Source organism: Passer domesticus, chromosome 20 (assembly GCF_036417665.1).
Source record: "Passer domesticus isolate bPasDom1 chromosome 20, bPasDom1.hap1, whole genome shotgun sequence".
NCBI classification, from domain to species: domain Eukaryota; kingdom Metazoa; phylum Chordata; class Aves; order Passeriformes; family Passeridae; genus Passer; species Passer domesticus.
Window position 1 is genome coordinate 1959572 of NC_087493.1, and position 22784 is coordinate 1982355.

The 22784-nt window shown below is 51.8% G+C and overlaps 1 protein-coding gene across 2 annotated transcripts in view; it reads left to right on the forward strand.

Annotated features, from left to right (window-relative positions):
• RPTOR (regulatory associated protein of MTOR complex 1) overlaps nucleotides 1-22784 on the forward strand; it is a 101226-nt gene that overhangs the window by 39744 nt on the left and 38698 nt on the right. For both annotated transcript variants that reach the window (XM_064395898.1, XM_064395899.1), the window contains exons 8-19: nucleotides 774-874; nucleotides 1754-1898; nucleotides 8248-8323; nucleotides 10316-10417; nucleotides 13967-14050; nucleotides 15039-15149; nucleotides 16903-16977; nucleotides 17459-17524; nucleotides 18110-18301; nucleotides 19310-19450; nucleotides 21135-21252; nucleotides 22510-22650. In XM_064395898.1, the coding sequence (XP_064251968.1) occupies nucleotides 774-874; nucleotides 1754-1898; nucleotides 8248-8323; nucleotides 10316-10417; nucleotides 13967-14050; nucleotides 15039-15149; nucleotides 16903-16977; nucleotides 17459-17524; nucleotides 18110-18301; nucleotides 19310-19450; nucleotides 21135-21252; nucleotides 22510-22650 (1352 nt within the window). The remainder of the gene's footprint in view (nucleotides 1-773; nucleotides 875-1753; nucleotides 1899-8247; nucleotides 8324-10315; nucleotides 10418-13966; nucleotides 14051-15038; nucleotides 15150-16902; nucleotides 16978-17458; nucleotides 17525-18109; nucleotides 18302-19309; nucleotides 19451-21134; nucleotides 21253-22509; nucleotides 22651-22784) is intronic.

Consider the following 22784-nt stretch of genomic DNA (forward strand, 5'->3'; position numbering starts at 1 on the left):
AGCAGCTTTCACACAGAGCCTCTGAGGCTGGGAGGGATCTCTGAGATCACCGAGCCCCAGCTGTGCCTGATCCCAGCCCAGAGTGCCACATCCAGCCCTTCCCTGGACACCTGCAGGGATGGGCACTCCAAACCTTCCTGGGCAGCCCCTGCCAAGGCCTGAGCACCTTTTCCATGGGGAAATTCCTCCTGGAGACTAAAGCCTGCTGTGAAAGTTGCCATCACACGCTGCAAGGGGAGTGTCTGGCTGGCTGGGGAAGCTCAGCAAGGATCCCCATGGATCCCAGGGAAGCCCCCTGGCTTGGGGAGCTGTGCTCTGCTGCAGAGGGTGTTCTGCAATGCAAATATTGACAGGGAATCCTCAGCAGAGCCTCTGTGGCCTCGTGTTCCCCTGCTCGCTGCGGGGGATCCATTAGCAAACACTGCTTCAGAGATGTGTACTTTTCCTCTGATACCAAGACAGACAGGAATTTTTCATAAGATGTTAATTTCTAGCTGGTTTAGAACTGTATTTACACAAGGAAATGGTGCTGCTGCATGTGTCAGAGGAGTCAGTGGCCATAGAAAGGTTTCCTGTGTTGGTGCTGATACTTCTGATATTTAAAAACCTGCTACAGAAAGGCAACTGGGTTAAATTAGGAATAAATCCACAGGATGTCTTTGCAGGTTGCTGCATGTTTCTGAAACTTCCTCATCCTGTTGCTGATACTTCCTTATGAGGAGAAAGGCAAAATAACAGGGGTTGTATTAAGGGTTTTATTTTCCTACTTGTAGGATTCCTGGGAGGCTGAATGACAGGAGAACCCCCCTGGGGGAGCTGAACTGGATCTTCACAGCCATCACAGACACCATTGCCTGGAACGTCCTGCCCAGAGGTGAGGCTGGGGCAGGGAGGGGGTGAGGAGTCAGATCCATGAGATGCTGAAATGAGGAGAAAATTAAACCCTGGAATTGGAGGAACAGATCAGGATGGAGCTGAAAGCTAGTTTGTTTTTTATTTGTTCTTTTTACCAGAGCATTGCAGAGACCTGATCATTAGAACCCAGAAAGGGTTTTTCTGTGCTAACGCAATTGTTGCAGCTTGAATAATTCTCTTTCTTACTGTATTTGTACAGAGCAATCTGTTTTCTTCCAGCCTTGGTTAGTAGCATGAATAAAGGCTTTTTTCCCCCTCTTTGCTGGTAAGGCAGTTTTGTTTCCCATGAGTAACTTCATCCCTCATTTCTCTACCCCTGTTGTGCTCTGAATTGGTACTTCTGGAGCACAAGCAGCCAAATTTGTAAACAGTTCTCCAACCCTGCTTTTCCTAATGCTCACACAGCATCAATTCTTCTCTGCCGTGTAGACGAGAGCACATTTGCTATCTTTTAGGATTCATTTTGGCTTCTCATGAGCACATCACACTGCCAGTTAACAGATGGATAGTTCTTGATTAAACAGTACACAGAGGTCCTGTTCTCCCTCAGTAATTTTCCAAAAACTTAGTCAGGATGAGCTGAAATGAGACACCAAAAGGGGGATTTGATCCAGAAAAGGCAAAAAAAAGCCCAAGGTAGGAAGTGTGTGGCTGTGTTAATGTAGAATGGAGTAGCCATGGTGTCTGAGGGAGCTCTGCAGGCAGAATTTCTCTTTCCTGGTTGTCATCGGGTCTCTGCAGAACAAAATGTTAACGTGGTTTTATGTCATAAGCCCTTTTTATGTGCTGCCTGAGGTGCTGCAGTGTGCCTGTGCTGACTCCTGCACTCTCTTGGCAGATCTTTTCCAGAAGCTCTTCCGGCAGGACCTGCTGGTGGCCAGCTTGTTCCGGAACTTTCTGCTGGCAGAGAGGATCATGAGGTCCTACAACTGCACCCCCGTCAGCAGCCCCAGGCTGCCCCCCACCTACATGCACGCCATGTGGTGAGTGCTGGGAGCCCCAGGCTCCCTGCAGGTGTCCCCAGGGGCCTGGGATGGTGGCAGGTGTCCCATGGTGGGGAGGTGACACTTTGGGGTCCCCTCCAGCCCAAGCTGTGCCATGGTTCCACGTGGATCTCTGCAGTGCTTCCCAGGGTCAGTATTGTATTTGCATTGCCCCCAGACAAGGGAAGAATGATGAATCTCATCCATGTTCTCTGAAGGCTGATTTATTATTTTATGATCTATATTATATTAAAGAATACTAAACTATACCAAAGAATACAGAAAGGACACTTACAGAGTGCTGAAAAGATAATAATGAAAACTGGTGACTCTCTCCAGAGTCTGACACAGCCTGGCCCTGATTGGCCAAAGAGTGAAAACAACTCACAGCAGAACCCAATGGAACAATCACCTGTGGGTGAACAATCTCCAACCACATTCCAAAGGAGCAAAACACAGGAGAAGCAAATGAGAGAAGAATTGTTTTCCTTTTTCTCTGAAGCTTCTCAGCTTCCCAGGAGAGAAATCCTGGGCAAAGGGATTTTTCAGAGAATGTGAATGTGGCAGGTCAGCCAGTGGATCAGGGTGGAACAGCCTGTGGCAGCCTAAAGCTCCTCCCCAAAGCTGCTCCTGCTCTGGGCACTCACAATGATCCTGTAATTCTGTGCTGCAGGAGCTCCCCTCCAGCCCTGGCAGCTTTCACTCCAAACAGCACAGAAATGGGTCATCTGCTGCCTTTGTTTTCCCCAGGGATTGTGTGGGGTGGGCAAGATCCTTGTGTTGCTGCAGTAGAAGAAATTCCTGCTGTAGAGTTGCTCTACTTTTACTGTTGCTTTTAGGATGATTAATGGAAATGGAGGAGGCACAGTTATCAAAAAGCTCTTAAATGCAGTTCTGCCTATCAAACCAATGTCCCACGAACAATTACAGTAAAAATAATAATAATAACAGTAATAACAAAAATCCTGGCTTTTATTTTCTTCTCACTGTGGTTAATAAAGCAGCACCAAACGGGGCCAAGAAGAGGGGGGCAGTGACACTGAGGGGCTCCTGGGGGACAGAGCAGAGCCTTGCCAAAGGCTGAGGGTGACAGGTGAAGGCAGCTCAGGGGGCTCAGCCTGCACTTCCAGAAGCTTTTTAATGGGTTTGCTCCATAAAAATGTGCAGGAAGGTGAGCAGAGAGGGTGATGATGAATGAGTGTAGCACTGACAGCAGCACTGAGGAGCTCAGATTCTCAGAGCAGCCTGGGACAGTGGCAGCTGTCCCTGCCTGTGGCATCAGCTGAGCTTTAAGTCCCTTCCAACAGAAACATTCCATGATTCCATGGCATGGTTTCTGCAGGGAATGGGGCCAGGCTGGCAGCAGGGAGCCCCAGGAGCCTTTGCAGGTGCAGGCAAACACTGAGGAGGCATTTGCAGATCCCACAGAGCTTCTTTAATTATTGAAAATCCTGGAGGAAACTGGGGGGCCTTTGGCTGGAGCTGCCAGCAGCTGAACATTCGGAGTGCTGGGACGTGGCAGACAATGACCCTGAGTGCTTTGGATCAGCAGCTCCTGAGGAAAACTGCTCTGGGTATTTGGGAATGGGATGAGCTGTTCTGTCAGTGTCCAGGGCTGGGACACTGCTGAGGGCAGAGCAGGAAAAGCCACCCCTGGTGACTCTGAGCTGCTGCTGGACGTGGCAGAGCTCCAGCCATCAGCTGCAAGTGCAGGAGGGTGGGACATGGTGGTGCAGGAGTTTCAAAATTAAACCAGTAAATTTCTGGAGTTATTTACGGCTTGCTTTTTTGCCAGCATATTAAAAATCTATATTTTCTGTTCCTTATAGGGACATAATTCATTCTTATTGCCAGCCTATTAAAAGCCTGTGTTTCTGGTTTCCTATGGGAATATGGCTTGTCTTGGAGTTGGTGTTGCCATCCATGAGCCACAGGAATGAAACTGGAAGCTCCTGGATCCCACTTTTTATCTCTCTCAGACTCACATGGCAGCACAATGGGGTCTAGAAACACATTTTCTTGGCTCATATTGTGGTGCTGGAAATTCCTTTGGGAAGCTGCAGGATGGTGCTGGAGACACCTTTGTGAAGCCCCTCAGGGCACAGCACCTTTGCTGCTGCTTTTTAGGATTTACCAGAAGAACTTCCATAAGAACAGGACACAAAGAGCTCTTTTCCACGTGAATCCTAAACACTGGTGAGGTAGAGAGCAAGGAGCAGGGAATTGACACACTTTATTCAGTGCCCTCCAAAAAACGTGCAGTTTGCAGCAAATCCAGCAAAGGGGAAAATTCCACTTTTGTCCAAGGTGGCTCAGTGGTTATTAGGAACTTCTAGTAAGGACAGATTTAGAAACTAATTTAGGGCTCGTTGTAATATTTTCTAAAAATAATTACTTGTCTATCACCTTTCAGTCAGGAATTTCTAATGGATGCCTTTTCTGAAACCTGCAGACCCATTTTACATTTTGGATGAGCTGGGTGATGGATGAGGGCAGGGCAGTTGGCCACAGGGTTCTGGAAAGGATGAAGCTCCAGCCAGGGGGTTGTGGGGCTCCTGTGCAACCAAGGTCTGTGGCTCTGATCCAGCAGAGTTTTCTGATGGGTGTTTTATCCAGATTTTTTCCAGAATTTTGATCCCCAGGCAGTATTTTGGGGAGCAAGTCTGGCTGCTGTGACAAGATCTGCACGTGGTGGGAACAGCCCTCAAAACAGTCCCTCACCCTTGAGCATCAATTTTACCTCCTGGATGATTCCCACTGCCCCTTCTGGGGCACAAAATCAACCTGTGCACTGTCTCCTTTGCTTACCCCATCTGTGCAGAGCTCTCCAGGTGCCTCTGGGCTGGCTCTGAGCTGGGATCTGGCACAGGTGTAACACAGGTGCTGAGGCTGCTGGAGATGGGAGCTGCTCTGCCTTTTTTAAAACTCAACCTTCCAAGTTCGTGTTCTGGGCATTTCATTTGGGAGATCACAGTACCCTTTTTAGCTGGGACTTGAGGAAAAGTGAGAATTTCCATTTTTGGAGGGATATTTGACCCAGGAGCTGTCAGTCTCCTCCCTTCACCAAGCAGGGCAATGTGCTTTGGAGTCAGGACAGCTGATCTCTGTGGCCGTGCCCCTTGGACACAATCTGACACGTTATTTCTGCTTTTCCTGCTTTTCTTGGCTTGCTGAGTTCTGCCTGCTCAGCCCCTTCCCCTGTCTGTGTGCTGCCTCTCACTGCAGGTCCTGGCTGCTGCAGGCAGAGCTCTAATGCAGGATTAATATTAACATTAATATTAATATCCATTGATTGGCTGTGCTGTTCAGCTGCGAGTGCCTCTGTCTATTGTGCCTGAGCACAGAGCTCTGTCAGCACCTTGATCTCTGCTGTGATGGATTAGGGTTTGTGCATTACTGCTGCTGCCAGCTGCTTTTATTCACGGCCTCTGAAAAGACCTAATAATGTGTTTGGAAATATTTCCTAACACAGGTCATATATTAAACCCCAAGTGCCTTAATTATGCTTTGGAAGAGCTACAACCCATCCCTAATAGAAACACCGTGGTGTGTTTGCAGGCCATGAAATTTGGGTTGAAAGGAGTCATAATGTACTGCAAATACTGGAGCTGGAGATTGGGGCTGGAAACAAAACCATCATGCAGCAAGGCAATTACAGGTGGAGCAGGATGGATCAGGGCTGCCCAGCCATCCCTCAGGGAAATGAGGCTCCTGGAGCTGCACCCAAACCCTCAGGGCTCTGCAAGAACAAAGTGATTGTTGGAAGAGGCATTCGGAGCTGTTTGACGTTTGAAGGATTAGATTAGTTCAGATTACACTGTAACCAGATATTTTTTTGTGTCTGTGTGTTTGTCTTACCATCTCCAAGTCCCATTATTGGACTAGGAGACTTTGATGTGGGACAGAAATAGCAAAGCCTGTGCCCTGAGTTGTGGCTGGAGCATGGGGATGTGCTGGGAGAAGAAAAGGATTTCAGACTGTACCAAATATTCATAGCAATAACTCGTTTATAAAAATAGCTGTGTCTGAGCAGCTTCCCAGCTGTGCCCTAAAGCAGCTTAGGGAGGTGACAGGGTGGCTGCCACACAGGTGAGCTGGGGCTGGGACCTGGGGACGTGTCACACAGGGCATGGCTGGCACTGGGCTGCCAGAACTAATGGGGAATGTCTTGGCCAGCAGACCCGATGGGCTGGGAATTATTTAATGGCTCCAGAAATGGGGTTCAGAAGGAGGAGCTGCCCCAGGACTGAGGGGTGGCTTCAGCCTCCCTCCAGCTGCTCCTCCAGGCAGGGACACTCCTGTTCCTGGTACCTGGGTGGTGCCAGGTAATACCCACCACTCCCAGGGGAAAAGAGAGCGTCAAAAGACGTCAAGAATACATTATTAAAAAAAAAAAGGACAGAGTTAAAAGCATTAGATATTGAGTCAGCCCAAAAATTTGTAAGAAAATCAGCCTCCATGAGCTGCCAGCTAATGGGTACCCGTGGGTGCAGCCAGACAGGCTCTGGCTGGGCTGAGTTTCTGCTCCCTCAGTGTTCCTGGGGGATTCCACTGCCTGGCAGTTCGTGGCTTTGGGCAATGAACCAGTCCCTGAGCAGGGCTGGGACTCTGCCTTCTGTTCTTTGCTTGAGTCCAAACTTTGCAGCACCTCTGGGAAACAAAGAGGTAGCTGATGAGTTTGTGTTAAATTATTGAACATTCAGACAGTCCTGGTGTAGTGAAAGGGTGCTGGACTGAGGTGGGGTCCCTCCACAGACCATTCCTGTTGTGGTGCTGCCTTGGCTTTGGGAAAAGCAAAATCCCTTTTTTAAACTGAGTCAATCTTCCTGCTAAGGAGAGCTTTTAACTTTGTGCAATTAGTTCAAGGTAATATTAAAAAATAATCCTCTTTAACACCTTCTTTCATAGCATAACTCAGTTGAAGCCCTGGGGTGTTTCACAGGGTTGTCACCCTGTGGATACATCACTGTGTCATTGTCGGGGTGGAGGGCTGGAGGTATTGGGAGAGAGCAGTGAGGAGGGAGGAAAGAAAGATGTGGAGCCCTTTGTGTCCCAAATGCAGTGAAAACAAATCTTGCAGAGCACTTTGCAGACAGCAGCCTCTGCTGAGGGGCTGCTCTGATCTCTGGCTGTCATAAATCACTGGTGGGATGCAGCTCCTCCCATCCTGGGTCCCTGCTGCTCCCAAATTTATCTCTTGTTTGTGTGATGGGATTTAGGCAGCACATCCACGGCGTGCCCACCCTTCCCGTTCCCTCTGGGGTATTAAAGCTGTCAATCACTGCTCCTCCTCCCAGCCATCAGTGTCACCAGCACGGTGACAGTGTTCTCCCTGCTCCTCCTCTCCCTACCCTCCAGGCTTCAGTCCTTTCCTATTTGTTTGTGGCTTGGTTTGAATCTTGTAATTATTGTAATGCGAGTTTAATGCCATTGTCTGTTCAGCCAACGCAGTGAGTAACCTGTGTGTAACCTGTGTGTAACCCTGAGGCTCTGAGGAGGGAGCAGCTGTTCCACTGGTTGGATGTAGAGAAGTTTTACTTTGGTTGCTGGTGTCCCATGGGCTGGGAGGATTTGTGTTTTCCACAGACACAGCAGAAGCAGCACTTTGGGTAGTTTGGAAGGGCTGGAGAATCATTTCAGGGCTGCTCTGGAATGGATGAGAAGCATTTGAAGTATTTGGCTTGAGCAGAGCCTCTTCCACTGCTGACATTAATCAACAGCCCTTGGTTGTGGAGAGCAGGAGGGTTAAGGTTTCCTGCTGGTTTTTGTTTTGGAAGGTTGGGAAGGCTGGCAGAGGTTTGAATGGTTTGGGTGATGTTGGCTGTGTGGCTCTGGTGGTTTCCAACAGCCTGATTTTAGAAGCGTCAAAAAGAGATTTCATTTTAATCTACTCCAATCTCTTTTTAAATTTTTTGTTTGTTCTTTTTGATAACACTTAAACCCTTTGAGATCTGACCTCACAGGGCTGCTTTGGGCATTTTTGTAGCAGTATTAATGCTGCTTACCTAAAATTACTGTGAAGAGCTCAGCATCTTCTCCGTGTGCTGCTGCAGTGAGTGACCCTCAGAATCCTTTTGTGGGCAGCCAAAATCAGAGCAGTTGTCTCTGGTCTCTGAACCATTCTCCTGCATAGTAAAATGTACCTCAAAGGCCCTGGGGCTGACATTCTCCAGTGCTGCAGAAATTTCTTTAGGTGTTTTTTGCATTTCTCCCTGGAAACAGGGAATGTTGAGCACTCCTAAGCCAGCCAACACTGTTCACATTCCTGGATGGCCAGAATTTCAGTTTCCTGTGCTGCTCCTTAGGGATAACCTGTAATGCCTTCTCTTCCCTCCCTCCCTTCCTGCAGGCAAGCCTGGGACCTCGCTGTTGACATTTGCCTCTCCCAGCTGCCCACCATCATCGAGGAGGGAACTGCCTTCAGGGTGAGTTGGGGGCTGTCCTGGCACGTGGGCCCAGCTCCATCCACCCTCTGACACCAGCTCACCACTTCTGCTGGTGCAGTTTGGGGCTTTGTGGTTGGGAAAAACTGTAAATGGCTGGCACAGGGTGCCCAGAGAAGCTGTGGCTGCCCCTGGATCCCTGGAGGTTGGAGCACCCTGGCACAGGGGTGGCACAGGATGGGCTTTATGGTCCCTTGCAAGCCCAACCATTCTGGAATTCTGTGATCCTCCCTTAGAGGAACAGACTAAAATCAAGTTTAAGCCCTCCCCTGCTGCATGATCCACCCCCAGGTGGGGGTGAGCAGGAAGCTCCTGGCAGTGTCTGAGACCTGGCTCAGAATATTCCACAGCACTCAAACTTGACCAGGTGCTGTTACCCAAAGGGGCCCAACGTGCAGCACAATTTTTGAAATTAAAGGCCTAAATGTGAAAATTATCTCTTATTAGAGTTCTTTTCAAATATAAAATAGAGTTTGAGGGTATGTCCAGAGTGTTCTCTTAAGCTCAGTGTTGTTAACAGGAGTTACTGGGGTTTTCTCTGCTTTATTTAATCTCAGCAGAAAAGTAAAAATTTTATTACTATATTTAGTTTAAATTCCTTTATTCAGAAAAGGATTTTTCTTGATATTCCTTTGACATTTCATGAAGTGAAACCTTTAAATAACAATTACTGTACAAGTTCAGGTTCCTGTTCCACCCTGATTTCTCTAATTTTCAGTAGCATTCTTGCAGTTTATTTATATTACCAAACTTCCCAAGGTTTTCTGACTGTAATTGCCGGTTGCCTCCAAAGCCCTGAGTGCAGGAGGAGAACTGTGGGCTCCTGCCAGGCTGGGGGTTGATCAGGATGCCCTCAGGCCTTTATCCTCCCACCTTTGCCTTCCTCACTCTGTGCTCTGCTTTAGAACGTAAAAAATACTACTTTTCTTCTCCTGGCTTACGTTCATTTTTACTTTCAGTCTCTAACAATGTCATTGGAGGCTTTTTTATTAGTGTTAACCCTCAGCTGGGCATTCTCTGTCAAGTGAGCTGAAATTCAGGAGATTTCTGAGTGTTTTGGGGTGGGAAGAGGCACAGACTTGCTGGGGATGAGGCAGGAGGTCACGAAGAAGAGTGGCCATTCTCAGCTGGAGATCGATTCAGGCTAGGCTGGGAACAATTTACAGGCTGGTTTTCAGGCCTGACAAATGGGGTTTTTTGTGGATTTGGGCTGGAATGGAGGCAGGTTTAGCCTCAGTGTGCAGCTGGGGCTGGGAGCCAGAGTGCAGCCAGATTCCAGCCTGGGTGGGGGTTGGCTGGTGCTGGCCAGGGAGCAGGGAAGGGACAGTCCCTGTGGTCACTGTGGCCACTGTCAGCCTGGCAGGGCTGGGGAGCACCTGGGTGAGGCACAGGGACCTGCTGGGGGCTCCCATGTTCCTACAGGGATGGATTTGGGCTGGGTGCCTCTCCCTTCTCCATCTTTTCCCTGCCTCCTTCCCCACTGATTCCTGTTTCTCTGTGGATTCCTACCTGGAAGCTGCTGTGTGCTTTGGTCAGTGCATTCTCACCCCGACTTTGCACCATACCCTCAGGGTGATGGATGAAACGAGGAATTTGTTTTCATTGTTTCATTGCACCTGGGCTGTGTGGATGGGGCAGAGGCAGCTCCGAGTGCTGCTGCAGGAGTGAAACGGCCTCTGCAGAGCAGATAAATCCTCTGCTGCTCCATCTGCTGCTGGGGAGAGAGCAGCCACGCTTCCCCAGGACCTTTTGTGCTCGCTTTTCCTCTTTCTCTACTCTTCCCTCCTGTTTTTCCCAACACATTTAAAGGGATGTGTGTCTGCTCAGTCTTTGGGAATTTTTTGTGCATTTAGAAAACCCGAAGCAAACAAGTATCAGTTACAAAGCACAGCTTCGGGAAACAGTGAGGTGCACAGGTGTCAGAACTCCTGCATGGTGTTTGACCCATGCTGCATTCCCACTCTGCTCCCCCAGCACAGCCCCTTCTTCGCCGAGCAGCTCACGGCCTTCCAGGTGTGGCTGACCATGGGCGTGGAGAACCGCAACCCCCCGGAGCAGCTGCCCATCGTGCTGCAGGTCAGTGCTGGGGCTGGGGTCCCTGTGCGTGCCAGGGGGGTCCCTGTCACTCCCTGCCCCTGCCAGGGGTGTTTCTGCCCATGCCAGGGGGGGTCCCTGTCACTCCCTGTCCATCCCAGGGGTGTCCCTGCCTGTGCCAGGGGTGTCCCTGCCTCTCCCTGCCTGTGCCAGGGATGTCCCTGCCTCTCCCTGCCCGTGCCAGGGGTGTCCCTGTCCATCCCAGGGGTGTCCTGGGATGTCCATCCTAGGGATGTCCCTGCCTCTCCCTGTCCATCCCAGGAGTGTCCCTGCCTGTCCCAGGGGTGTCCTTGTCTCTCCCTGCCTGTCCCAGGGGTGTCCCTGTCTCTCCCTACCTATCCCAGGGGTGTCCCTGTCTCTCCCTGCCTGTCCCAGGAGTGTCCCTGCCTGTCCCAGGGGTGTCTCTGTCTCTCCCTGCCTGTCCCAGGAGTGTCCCTGCCTGTCCCAGGGGTGTCCTTGTCTCTCCCTGCCCATCCCAGGGGTGTCCCTGTCTCTCCCTGCCCCTGCCATATGTCCATGTCTCTCCTGCCCCCTCAGCCAACCCAGTGGCCTTTGGGAACACAAATACCAGGGGCTTCTCCAGGATAAATGAGAGCTGGTTGTGAGTTCACCAGACCCACGAGGATGAACCCAAAGTGCTTTTCCTGCCCATCCTGTGGCTCTGGTCCATGTCTGGCTCTGCTGCCTCTCTCAGAGCAGCACATCTTCATTGTCCCTCCTCTGGCATCTCCTCTGTGGCCCAGCTCTGTCAGACAGAGACTTTTATCTTCCCATTTTCAGAAAGTGGAAGTTACTGCAGCATAAATCGTTTGGAAATGTCTTTTATCCATCTGGTACAGCCTGGGAAGTGCTCCCTTTAACGTGGGGCTGGAGCCTTGCTGCGGGAGCACAGAGCCAGGGCTCTGCAGGCCTGGAGGGTGGGGGGCTCTGCAGACACTGCTCAGACAGGCAGAGCTCTGGTGTTGGAAGGGGAGAAAATCCAGGGGAAGCAGAACTCAGTGTTTCAGGTGATGTTCTATGGCAGGGCCAGGATTGCAGCTGTCATCTGGAGCTGCTCTGGCCTCCCCTCCCCTGCAGTTTGTGCTGACAGAAATACAAACCCCAGCCAGGGACCTGTGGGCAGCACAATTTAAAGCCTTTCTTTCAGAGGAATGTTCCTTGTACAGGGATCTGTGAGGAGACTCCCCTTCCCTGTCAGCTGGGTCTGTGACTGACAGCACCATCCATCTCTGCAAGAGCAGATTTTAATTTCCTGAGTCTCCCAAGCCTTGAGAGATGAGGTGGATAAGCAGATGTGTGGTTTGTCTCTGTCACTGCCATGGAAGCAGGCAGGATTTTGCTCCAGCTCCAACTTTGCTGCTTTCCAGTGGATTGTTTGGCAGCAGCAGGCTCTGCAGGAGCGTGACTGCAGTGGAACTGAGGGGTCACCTGGCAAAGGAACCTGTGTTCCTGCCTGGAGCAAATTTGAGCTGGGACAGCGTAATTGTTGTTATAATTATAGCACACTAATTGTACAGTGGAATAAGATGGGTTGAGCATCCTGAGAATCCAAGCCCAGCTGATCCAAGGCAGGAAGGGAGGGAGTTTCAGACCCTCTCTGGGGGAGAAGCCATCAGAGAGCAGCAGCACACACAGCCTGGCCAGCCCGGATCCCTGTGACAGTCACGCTGTGGGGTCTGTGCACAGCTCACTGCAGACCTGACTTCATCCTGCCTTTGTGAGGATTAAAATATGCCTGCTAAAATATGGACTGTGACATGCCAGTGATCCCCCTGTGTCCTGGCTCGTCCCTCATTTGCGTGTGTGGATGTAATTAACTCCCCATGTTCTGCCTGGGGACGGCGAGGACGCGCGCGGTGACGCAGGGCTGCGTGCGTGGGTGGCACGTGAGCACCTCCAGCACTCACCAGCAGGAATCATGCAATAAAGGAATCAAGGAGCTGCCCCCATCCTCAGCCCAGGCTCTGCAATATGTCTCAGCTGGGCTCAGGGTGTTGTGCAGACCCACTGGGGAGCTGGGAATGGGAAATCCTGCCAGACCGAGGGCTTTGTTTGCGGGGGGGACAAAGCAAACCAGAGCTTTTCCAGTCAGACCCAGACTGCTCTGGGGGAACGTGCTGTGAGAGGGCAAAGTGTGGAGCTGGGGGTTCATCTTCACCCAGACAGTCTTTCCAGTTAGCTCCCTTCCTTGACAGAGTTTGGAGTCCCTTGGTTTCTCTGCAGGCTGGAGGGTCCCAGCTGGGCCATGTCTGTGCCTCCTGCCCCTGCCAGCTCCTGCTGCTGTCCCAGCCCTGCTCCAGCCTCACCTGCCCTGCTCTCAGCTCCTGCTATAATCCCAAACAGCTGCCCCTGTTATTCCTGGGCTGGTTGATGGAACAGGCTGGTGCCAACTAGGGCAGGATGACCAAAATCCTCTCTCTTATGACCTGTTCTGAGATCTGAGCTCTGATATTCAGAGTGAACCCACACCAGTAATTATCATATCCTCCTGCTTTCTTCTGGACTTTTCCTGCACCACCTCAGTACCCAGTACCAGTCATCCAGAGTGTGAGATGTGAGCCAAGTAATTTAGTTATTCTTCAATATTAAAGATGAAAAATAATCTAATTTCAATATGCAGCATGCAAACACACTGAGGAGGGGATGGAATTGGGGAGGTAAATCAAGGAGTCTCTTTCCCTGAGATCCATGCTGAAGGATGTTCCTCAATTTAAACTGAGGATTAAATGTTGCATTCCAATATCTTACATCTGTTAAGGAGATTAAGAACTGCAAGTCTATCTGTTAATATTTCACACCAGGGTAGGTATAAGCCAGTAAAGCACCACCTCATTAGCGTTGTCAGACTCCATTTTAATGAGATTTTTATTAACGACCAACATGACCTTTTGCTCCCTCTTAAGTCTGTGATATTGATTTGCCAAGGAAAGCAAAGCCTCTTCCTGTGCTCCTGAGCTTTGGGAGCAGAGGGAGGCTGGGCTGGCACTGTCCTTTGGGTCCTGCTGCAGGAGCCACCAGGAGCTGGGCTGGGAAAGGCAGCTGGGATCCTTAGGGATTGCTCCAGCAGGAGCATTCCTGGAGCATTCCTGGGTACCAGGCTTTGAGCCCTGCAGGCCCAGGAGGAGCTGGCCCTGGCAGTAACCCCTTCCCTGTGCCCTGGAGGTGCTGCTGAGCTGGGAAAGGCAGCTGGGATCCCTAGGGATTGCTCCAGCAGGAGCATTTCTGGAGCATTCTTGGGTACCAGGCTTTGTGCCCTGCAGGCCCAGGAGGAGTTTGCCCTGCCCAGTAACCCCTTCCCTGTGCCCTGCAGGCCCAGGAGGAGTTTGCCCTGGCATTAACCCTTCCCTTTGCCCTGGAGGCGCTGCTGAGCTGGGAAAGGCAGCTGGGATCCAGCAGGAGCATTCCTGGAGCATTGCTGGGTACCAGGCTTTGAGCCCTGCAGGCCCAGGAGGAGCTGGCCCTGGCAGTAACCCTTCCCTGCAGGCCCAGGAGGAGCTGGCCCTGGCATTAACCCTTCCCTCTGCCCCGCAGGTGCTGCTGAGCCAGGTGCACCGGCTGCGAGCGCTGGATCTGCTGGGGAGGTTCCTGGACCTGGGGCCCTGGGCTGTCAGTCTGGTGCGTGGGGGCTGCACGTGGGCTCCATGCCTCCCTCCCTCTGCCTCAGCAGGGGTGGTGGATGCAGCTGGGGCTGAGGGGAGGGAGCTGGGGAGCATCAGCACAGCTCTGACAGATGCCCAGGGTGGTGTGCTCGTGTGTGGGCAATGGAGCAATGTCACACGGGTTTGTGTTCATCACATCCATCCCCCTGTTCTGCCAGCACAGCAAAGGGACTTCCTTGGGAACAGTTCACTGGGAAGTAATGTAAGGGACAAACCAGAAGGAAATATCTGGGGCAGGTAAGGAGGTTTGTCATAGAAAATAAATAGCCAAAAAAAGCACATGTATTTATTATGTGTTCTTTCAGCTTACTGGCTGTATCATTTTCTTCTCCTCCTTTATCTGTTTGGTGTCTGGATTTTACAAGCTCTTCTGAGCAAGCAGCAGCTGCATTCTGCAGTTTGGAAAGTGGCAGCACAGTGTGGAGCATAAATAAGAATTAAACAGGAGCAGTTTAAAGCACTCCCGTAAATGGAGCTGTTTGATGATAAAAGTGATGAAGATGAAGCACCAGCTGGTCGTGGAGCAGCTCAGTGATGGCACTTTGTAGTGGTTTGCTTTACCTCCTCCTGGAGAGACCTGTTAATTTCCAGTGGGAAGGCTGGAATTCCTGAACTCTGTGACGTGTTTAGCTGGGACAGCCAGCAGAGCTGAGGGAAGTGAGGATATGGAGCATAGAACAGCCCAGGAAGGGAGGAGAGGAAGCTGGTGCTGGATTAACTCAGGGTCTCCATAGACCAAATGGGTCTGGAAGTACCTGGTGCCATTCAAGATTAAAATAGCAGCAGACAAACACACAGGGATCCCCTCTTTGCTGGAAACAGGGGAATTATTTCCTACCAGATTGCTCAGCTGTGTCTGTAGATGCTGCATCCTGGGCCCTGCTGGGGGCTCAGCTGCCATGGGTGGTTGGGTTTTACTGACAGGATTTGTTCTCTCCCTCCAGGCCCTCTCTGTTGGCATTTTCCCCTATGTGCTGAAGCTCCTGCAAAGCTCAGCCCGTGAGCTGAGACCTCTCCTTGTGTTCATCTGGGCCAAGATCCTGGCAGTGGACAGTGTGAGTATTCCTGCCCCCAGGGCACTGCCTCAGCCAGAGCTCTGCTTGCTGGGCTTTCAAATAAATAATGAAGCTGGGAAGTAATTGCAGGTAAATTTGTAGAGTGGTATCTCTGACTCAGTGGTTTGTGCGTGCAATTAGTTGAGCACTATAAAATTATTAGGAGAGGCGCACACATTAATTCAGGCACAATTGGAAGTCCATGTAGAATGTCTGAATTGCTGTGGATGTTGGATCTTCCCTCTTTGGGGGTTATTTTTGTATCTCTCCTGCACTTCAGTATGGAGCATAGCACTGAATTCCTGAAGTTTTCCTGCTGTTGATCCAGCATTGTCAGGTTTAGTTTTTTAACAATATTTTCATTAACATCCTAAGAGGATTTGGAAAGCAAAGAAAATGAAAACTATTCATCTCAGAGCTCTTCTGGAAAAGCTCCTTTTCTGTGGTGCACCTGAGGCTGGTGCCTCAGCCCCAGGTGTGTGCAGGGGGCTCAGGTGTGATTCCCATGTGCTGTCGTGCCCCTCACACCTTCCCTCCCATGCTCTGGCATTGCCTCACTTGTTTGCAGGCTGAGCTTTACAGAAAACACCAAAAAAAAACAAACCACTCTGAAATGGTGGGTTTGGGTTTCTTTGTGCTGTTTCACTCGCTCACTCCAGCAGCACATGGTGGGAGTGGGAGGGGAGGAGGGGGAAGTGCTGTGGATGCTGCTGGGGGGGCACAGGCAGCAGCTCCTTGCAAACAGAATATTTCTGTTAGTCTGAACTTGCACACCAAGCCTGCAGCCTGGCTGGGTCACGCTGCGTTCCTACTCCAGAGGAGCAGTTTATTCCCTGAGGAAGAGGAGGAGGTGTCAGGGCTGCTGGGTTTCCTCCCAGCAGGGAGGGGTTCAGGAGGGGCTCTGTGGCCCTGGCTCCCTCCAGGAGCTGGGCAGCAGAGGCAGAGCAGCAGGCTGGCCCGTGCAGGGTCACTGTGCTGCTGTCCAGGGGCTGGTTCTGTGTGAGGAACACAAAGTGCTGACACTGGGGAGGCTCTGGGAGGATCCTGGGGTTGAGCAGGAGTCGGGGAAGCCTCTCCTGTAGCTGCAGCCTGGCAGCAGTCCAGGCTCTCTGCTCCTGCCTCTGCCAAAACCAGCAGCTTCACTCTCCTCAGCACTAAAATATTCCCTTGCATCTCTGCCTTGCCATCCCCCCCTCCCCTTGCAGCAATTAGTTCCCTCCTTCCCCTTCTCCTCCTGATGAAAAATGCATGATCCTGTCCCGTGCCACAGGGAGCTGATGCCAAGTCAGGGTTTCCTCCCTTCCATTTTCGCTTTCTCCACGTGGATCCCTTCTGAGTGACCCCAGAACTCAGCCTGGAGCCTGAGCTGTGTCAGCCAAGCCCTGAGCTCCCCCCTGAGCCCAGCCCAGGAGCCTGCCCTGTGCTCCCCAGGGGCTGCTCTGCAGCCTGGCCTGCCTCTAGTAGGAGACAGGAATTCCTGGGAGGTTCAGTGTGGCACAGGGTGACTCCTCTGGCTCTTGCCCACAGCAGGAGCTCACATTTCCTGCTGTTTGTGGCACTGGCAGAGGTTTCCCTGCTCTGCCCCTTGGGGCTGTCTGGTTGCAGCCCCCAGGAAGGGCTTCAGCTTCATTTGGCTTCTCAAATGAAAACAAGGATGGAGAAAAATGGTTAAGAAATGAAAGGTTTATACATCACAGGAGGAAGAAATGTGTGTGTTGTGGTTCTCACTGTGGTTTTCTTGTCTCTCTTTCAGTCGTGCCAGGCTGACCTGGTGAAGGACAATGGGCACAAGTATTTCCTCTCAGTCCTGGCAGATCCTTACATGCCAGTAAGGACAAGTCACATTTATTCAGACTCTTTAGCATTTCCTTGCCTTGTTTTAGCTGATCTTCTGCAGTTCTGGTGCCACATGGGGCTGCCTGGACCTGCAGTGGCACCCAGTGCTGAGCTGGGCTGTGGGGCACAGGCACCACCCAGCCAAGGCTTCACAAACTCCCCTGGGCTTCTGAAAGCAGCGTCTCTGAGGGTGCAGCTGGGGCTCCAGAGTGCTCCTGGAGCAGGGAATTGTCCCACAGCTTTGGCAATTCCCTCTGCAGCAGCTGGGTTCCCATAGGGTGTTTGGGGTCTCCCCAGAGCTGGCTGGGAGCATGCTGGGGTGTAACAGGGCTGGTGCCAAGAGAGGGGAAAGAAAGCTGGAATTTTTTCATTCTTTGACATGGCACAGCCTGCTCTGTGTTCGGGGTGCCCTGTGTTCGGGGTGGGCTGTGGCTGTTCCTGCCCCAGGTAACCTCAGTCTGTGCTGTTTTCAGGCTGAGCACAGGACAATGACAGCGTTCATCCTGGCTGTGATTGTCAACAACTACAACACTGGGCAGGTGAGTCCCAGCAGCCCTTTCCCTTCATCCCCTCCCACCTCTCTCTGCCTCATGCCTTTGCTTTGGTGAAAGTGTCCTGGCTTGCACTAAGCCCAAACCTGAACTTGGAAACAGAACTGGAACTGTTATTGGTTTCTGTTATTTCTCTGTGGATTAAGAGAAGAACTGGCCTGGAGATGTGACAGGCATTCTGTACCCAGCACCTGGCAGTGGGGGATGAGGACGAGGGTCCCTGCACAGCCAGTGGCAGAGGAAGAGTTGCTGGTGCTGTCCAGTGGGAGCCTCGTGGCTGGGAATGGTCTGTGGATTGAGCCATACATCCTGGGGCTCTGACAGGTGCAAGGAATGTTTCCAAAGAGGAAAAAACAGGCTTTATGCATTACAGAAAGCATTTTAATGCTCAGCTCTCTAATCAACTCTAGCTGCCTTTCCCTTCATGCTGCTGCTATTCTGTAACAAAATCAGTCTGGAACCACTGAATGATTATTTTCTCTTGGCTTCCTGACTCCTTCAGAAATAGTCTCCTTCTGTGGGGATGAGGTGGGAAGCTGTCATCCCAAACAAAAGGCTTGGTTTGTGTTGCAGGAAGCCTGCCTGCAGGGGAACCTGATAGCGATCTGCCTGGAGCAGCTGAACGATCCCCACCCGCTCCTCAGGCAGTGGGTGGCCATTTGTCTGGGGAGGATCTGGCAGAACTTCGACTCAGCCAGGTGGTGTGGAGTGAGAGACAGCGCCCATGAGAAGCTCTACAGCCTCCTCTCAGATCCAATCCCAGAGGTAAAACTCCAGCTCCTCTGGTGAGCGCCACTGGAACTGGCAGGACTGAAGTTCCTGCAGGGCAGGGCCTTCTGGAGCTTTGTGTTTGTGTCTGGTTCAGAGAAAGATCTTGCTGCTGTTTCTTCAAGGGGATGCAAATCAAATAAGTCCAAAAATCAAAATTTATCACCCTAAGAGAGGAGCTTCCAAAGAAATGCAGAGGGAGTTCATAGAGCCCCAAACCCCTGGGACCTGGGCACTGCAGTGTCACGGTTTTTGCTTCCTTGCATATCAGAAGCTGTTGAAAATGTGGTCCCAAAACTCACTGTGTTTTGTAAAAAACCTTCTAGTCTTTTTGTCCAAGTATGAAAACTCTTCTCCCCCTGCCGATTGTGAAAATGCATCTTTAATTGGCTGTGTTTTACCTTTGTGACACTCCCAGGAGAGGAGGGATTGTGCAGGGCCTGGCAGTGACTGACAGAGCCCATCAGACCCAGCACAGCCTTGGGAGAAGGGAGCTGAGATAAACAGCTCTGATAACGTGCAGGGATTAGGGATGAGATCCCCCTCCACATCCAGCCTCTGTCCTGCATCCTCCTCTTCTTGTCCCTGGCCCCATCCTCCCCACTTTTTGAGGAGTGTTTCTGCACAGGTGCGGTGGATTTCCAGAGTTTTCCCTGATTTTTCTCCATTTTTCCATCACCTAAGCCCATAACTGAGGACTGTAGTCAGCACTCCTGTAAAAGATTCACATCCCAACAGGAGCTGTGTGTGTACCTTATTCCTGTTAATTAATATTCAAGGCAACACCAACTGGAAGAGTCACCCATGGGAAGGTCACTGAGTATTCTGGGAAATTAACCATATCCTGATCTGTGAGTGCTTCAAACCCAGTTTGCTGAGGCTGCTGGGGCTGCTGCTCGCCAGGGGCTCCCCTGGCCCAGCAGCTCAGGTTTGCAGCGCTGGGGATAAAAAAAAATGAGAGCCCCGTGGCAGCAGAGGGACAGCCAGGGCTGTTTGTGTCCCCAGGTTCGCTGTGCTGCAGTCTTTGCTCTGGGCACCTTCGTGGGCAACTCAGCGGAGCGCACGGACCACTCGACCACCATCGACCACAACGTGGCCATGATGCTGGCCCAGCTCATCAACGATGGCAGCCCCATGGTCCGCAAGGTGAGGGGCTGGGCTGGGCCCTGGGGCTGCCCCTGCTGCCAGAGCCACAGCCTGGCAGGGCGTGAGGGAGAGGATGGCCCTTCCTGCCTGTAGAACCCCACAGGCTGGGCAGGGAGTGAGGGAGAGAATGGCTCTGCCTGCCTTAGAACCCCACAGGCTGGGCAGGGAGTGAGGGAGAGAATGGCTCTGCCTGCCTTAGAACCCCACAGTCTGCAGGGAGTGAGGGAGGGAATGGCTCTCCCTGCCTTAGAACCCCACAGTCTGCAGGGAGTGAGGGAGGGAATGGCTCTCCCTGCCTTAGAACCCCACAGGTTGGGCAGGGTGTGAGGGAGGGAATGGCTCTCCCTGCCTTAGAACCCCACAGGCTGGGCAGGGAGTGAGGGAGGGAATGGCTCTTCCTGCCTTAGAACCCCACAGGTTGGGCAGGGCATGAGGGAACTCTGGGTCTCCCTGCCTTTAGAACCCCACAGGCTGCTCCAGAGTGGCTCTCCTGTGGTAGCAGGCCCCCCAGCTGGGTAATAATTAGCATTGAGTCCATGATCTAGAAGGTATGAAAGACAATTTATTATTAGATATCAACAGCTCTTATAGAAGCAATGGTGAACCTAAGACCTGATTGGTCTCAAAGTGAAAACTTTTCACACACTGTTGGTGGCTATCAATAACACACTCCAGAGAACCATATCTGTAAACAATGGTTACAAAAAGAGAGATAATAATTGTTTGAATTCTTTTCCTCTAAGTTTCTCATAGCTTCTACACAGCTTCCCAGGATTTTTCTGGGAAAGTCTGTGCCTGCCCTCTGTGCCCAGAGAGCTGCTTCCCCACTCTCCAGCTTTGAGAGAGCTACAGTTTCTGAGGCACCATCATACATCAATAGTACATTAAATGGTTTTTGACATTCTGGATTGTTTTTGAGGGCTGTTCTGAAGTGTCCTAATGTTTGTGTTTACTTTACTGGAACATCAACACCCTGGCAGTTGTCAGCCGCATTGCAAAGATTCATTTCTGTTGTCTCGTTCCAGCATTTAATCAGTTTAATTCAGGAGAGAGCTGCGTGTCACACGGAATGCTCTGTGAGATTCATAAATCTCTCCTTGGGAGATCAGTCCCTGAGCAGAGACAGCAGCCAAGGCAGCTCTGCCTCCTGCCTGCTGCTCCCAGGGGCCAGGCAGGAGGTGTCTCCTGGAGGGGCTGAGCTCTGTGTGGGGCTGGGCAGTGCCAGGAGGGTCCAGCTGTGCCACGGAGGGCTGAGAGCCCCCAGCCCTGGCACAAACCCTGCCTCTGAGGGACCACACACATTGTGTGGGCTGGGCCAGGTCAGGGCTGCCGTGGCACTCCATCAGTCTGGCAGACTGTCAGAATCAGGCACAGAACCCCAGGATGGTTTGGGGTGGAAGGGACCTTAAAGCTCATCTCAATCCAAGCCCTGCTGTCCTAGGCAGGGACACCTCCCACCAGAGCAGGCTACTCCAGAGGGAGGAAGCCTGTCCAGGGAGGAAAGACTTTGAGGAATTAGGTGTGAGACAGAGTCCTCTGCCTTTCTGCAGTTCACCCCTTGAATTAAGGGAGAATTACCACCCTGGGTGGCCACCCAGTAACACCAACAATTGGTCAGTGTTTGCCCTCAGTCCCTCGTTCCCCACTGTGTACCCACGAGATGTTTCTTGTGCTCTTTCCCCAGGAGCTGGTGGTGGCCCTGAGTCACCTGGTGGTTCAGTACGAGAGCAATTTCTGCACCGTGGCCTTGCAGTTCATAGAGGAGGAGAAGAATTACCCTCTCCCTTCTCCAGCTGCTCCAGGTGGGGGCTTGGCTTTGGCTGGCCAGGAGATGTAGGGCCTGAAAGTACTTGGAAATTATTTAAGGAGTTTTCCCAACACAGCTTCTTGCTGGTGGGGTTTATTAAAGAGCCCTGCTGTGACACGATGGGTGACAAGGAAGGGACATGTGGTGTCTGTTCAGCTCTGTGAGATGTTACACTGCAGAAATCCATCCTGCACTGAGTCCCCACCTAAGCCTTGGCTGCAGCTCCCCAGGAGCCTCCTGTCCATTCAGAGAGATTCCCTTCAGCTCAAGGCTGAAGGATCCTGGTCAAGGCAGCACACAGGCTCGTTTTCCTTCTCCCCTCTGGAGTCACACGTGAACGTTCAGTGTCACGCTGACCTGGTGAGAGCTCCAGCACACCATGAGCCAGCCCTGCTGCTGGGAGGGCCAGACAAGGAAGGGAAGAACTTTGTGCGCTGAGCCTGTGGCCCCATCCCTTTTGTTGTGTCTGAGGCTTTATGTGAGGAATGAAATGTCATGGTGAAGTTGTCTCTGACCTCACCTTTTCTTTAGATGTAAACTGCAGTGGAAGTCTTGAAGGATAACAGGAGAATCTTGGAGACAAGACTGTGTGTTGTCTCTGCACAGTGGTTTGGTCTCCTTGTCCTCTGAATAACTGAATCATATTGGAAAATGAGCTCCTCCCCATTTGCTGCAGGAAATAAACACTGCATGAGTTTCTACAGGGCTTTTCCTGATCCAAAACAGCCCTGAAGTGGGACACTCTGGAAGCACTGTCCCCCACCACAGTGCAGCCACTCTGCAGGGAGACAGAGCAGCTCCTCTGAGCCCATGGGACTGTGTGTGCTCAGGGTGAAATATGACTTGAGATCAGGCCTGAAATTTGGTCAGAAAACCAGAATTTTCATATCTCCTGATGATGAGCAAATCCAGGAGGGCTTTGATGAGCAGCAGCAGAGAGGAGCTGGGCAAGGCCAACAATCCTGGCACAGGGGCTGGACCTGCAGAGAGGAGTCACCAGAGCCCCTGGGAGGCACTGGCAAGGCTGGGCTCACCTGGCCTTGCTGCATGTCCCAAACTCCCCTCCTGGACAGCAGAGGCACGGGATCTGTGCTGGACCCGCGGCCACACCGTGTCCCCCTTCAGCCTGACAGAGAATGACAAACTCTGTTCAGTCAGGGGCGTTTCAATGACTCATTTGCTGGGCACCAACCCAGGTTAGGGGCTGGGTTTGGTGCCAGCCATGACCCTGAGTGCTGCTGTTGCCTCGCAGAGGGCGGGAGCCTGACGCCGGTGCGGGACGGGCCCTGCACGCCGCGGCTGCGCTCCGTCAGCTCCTACGGCAACATCCGCGCCGTCACCAGCGCCAGGAGCCTCAACAAGAGCCTGCAGAACCTCAGCCTCAACGAGGAGTGTAAGTAAGGCGCCTCCCGTGCCCCTCCTGCCAGCCAGGAAACAGCACAGCACAGGCTGGAACAGCCAGGAAACACCACAGCCCAAACTGTCCAGCTCCAAGGGCTTGGATGAGGAGCCTCCTCATAATTAGTT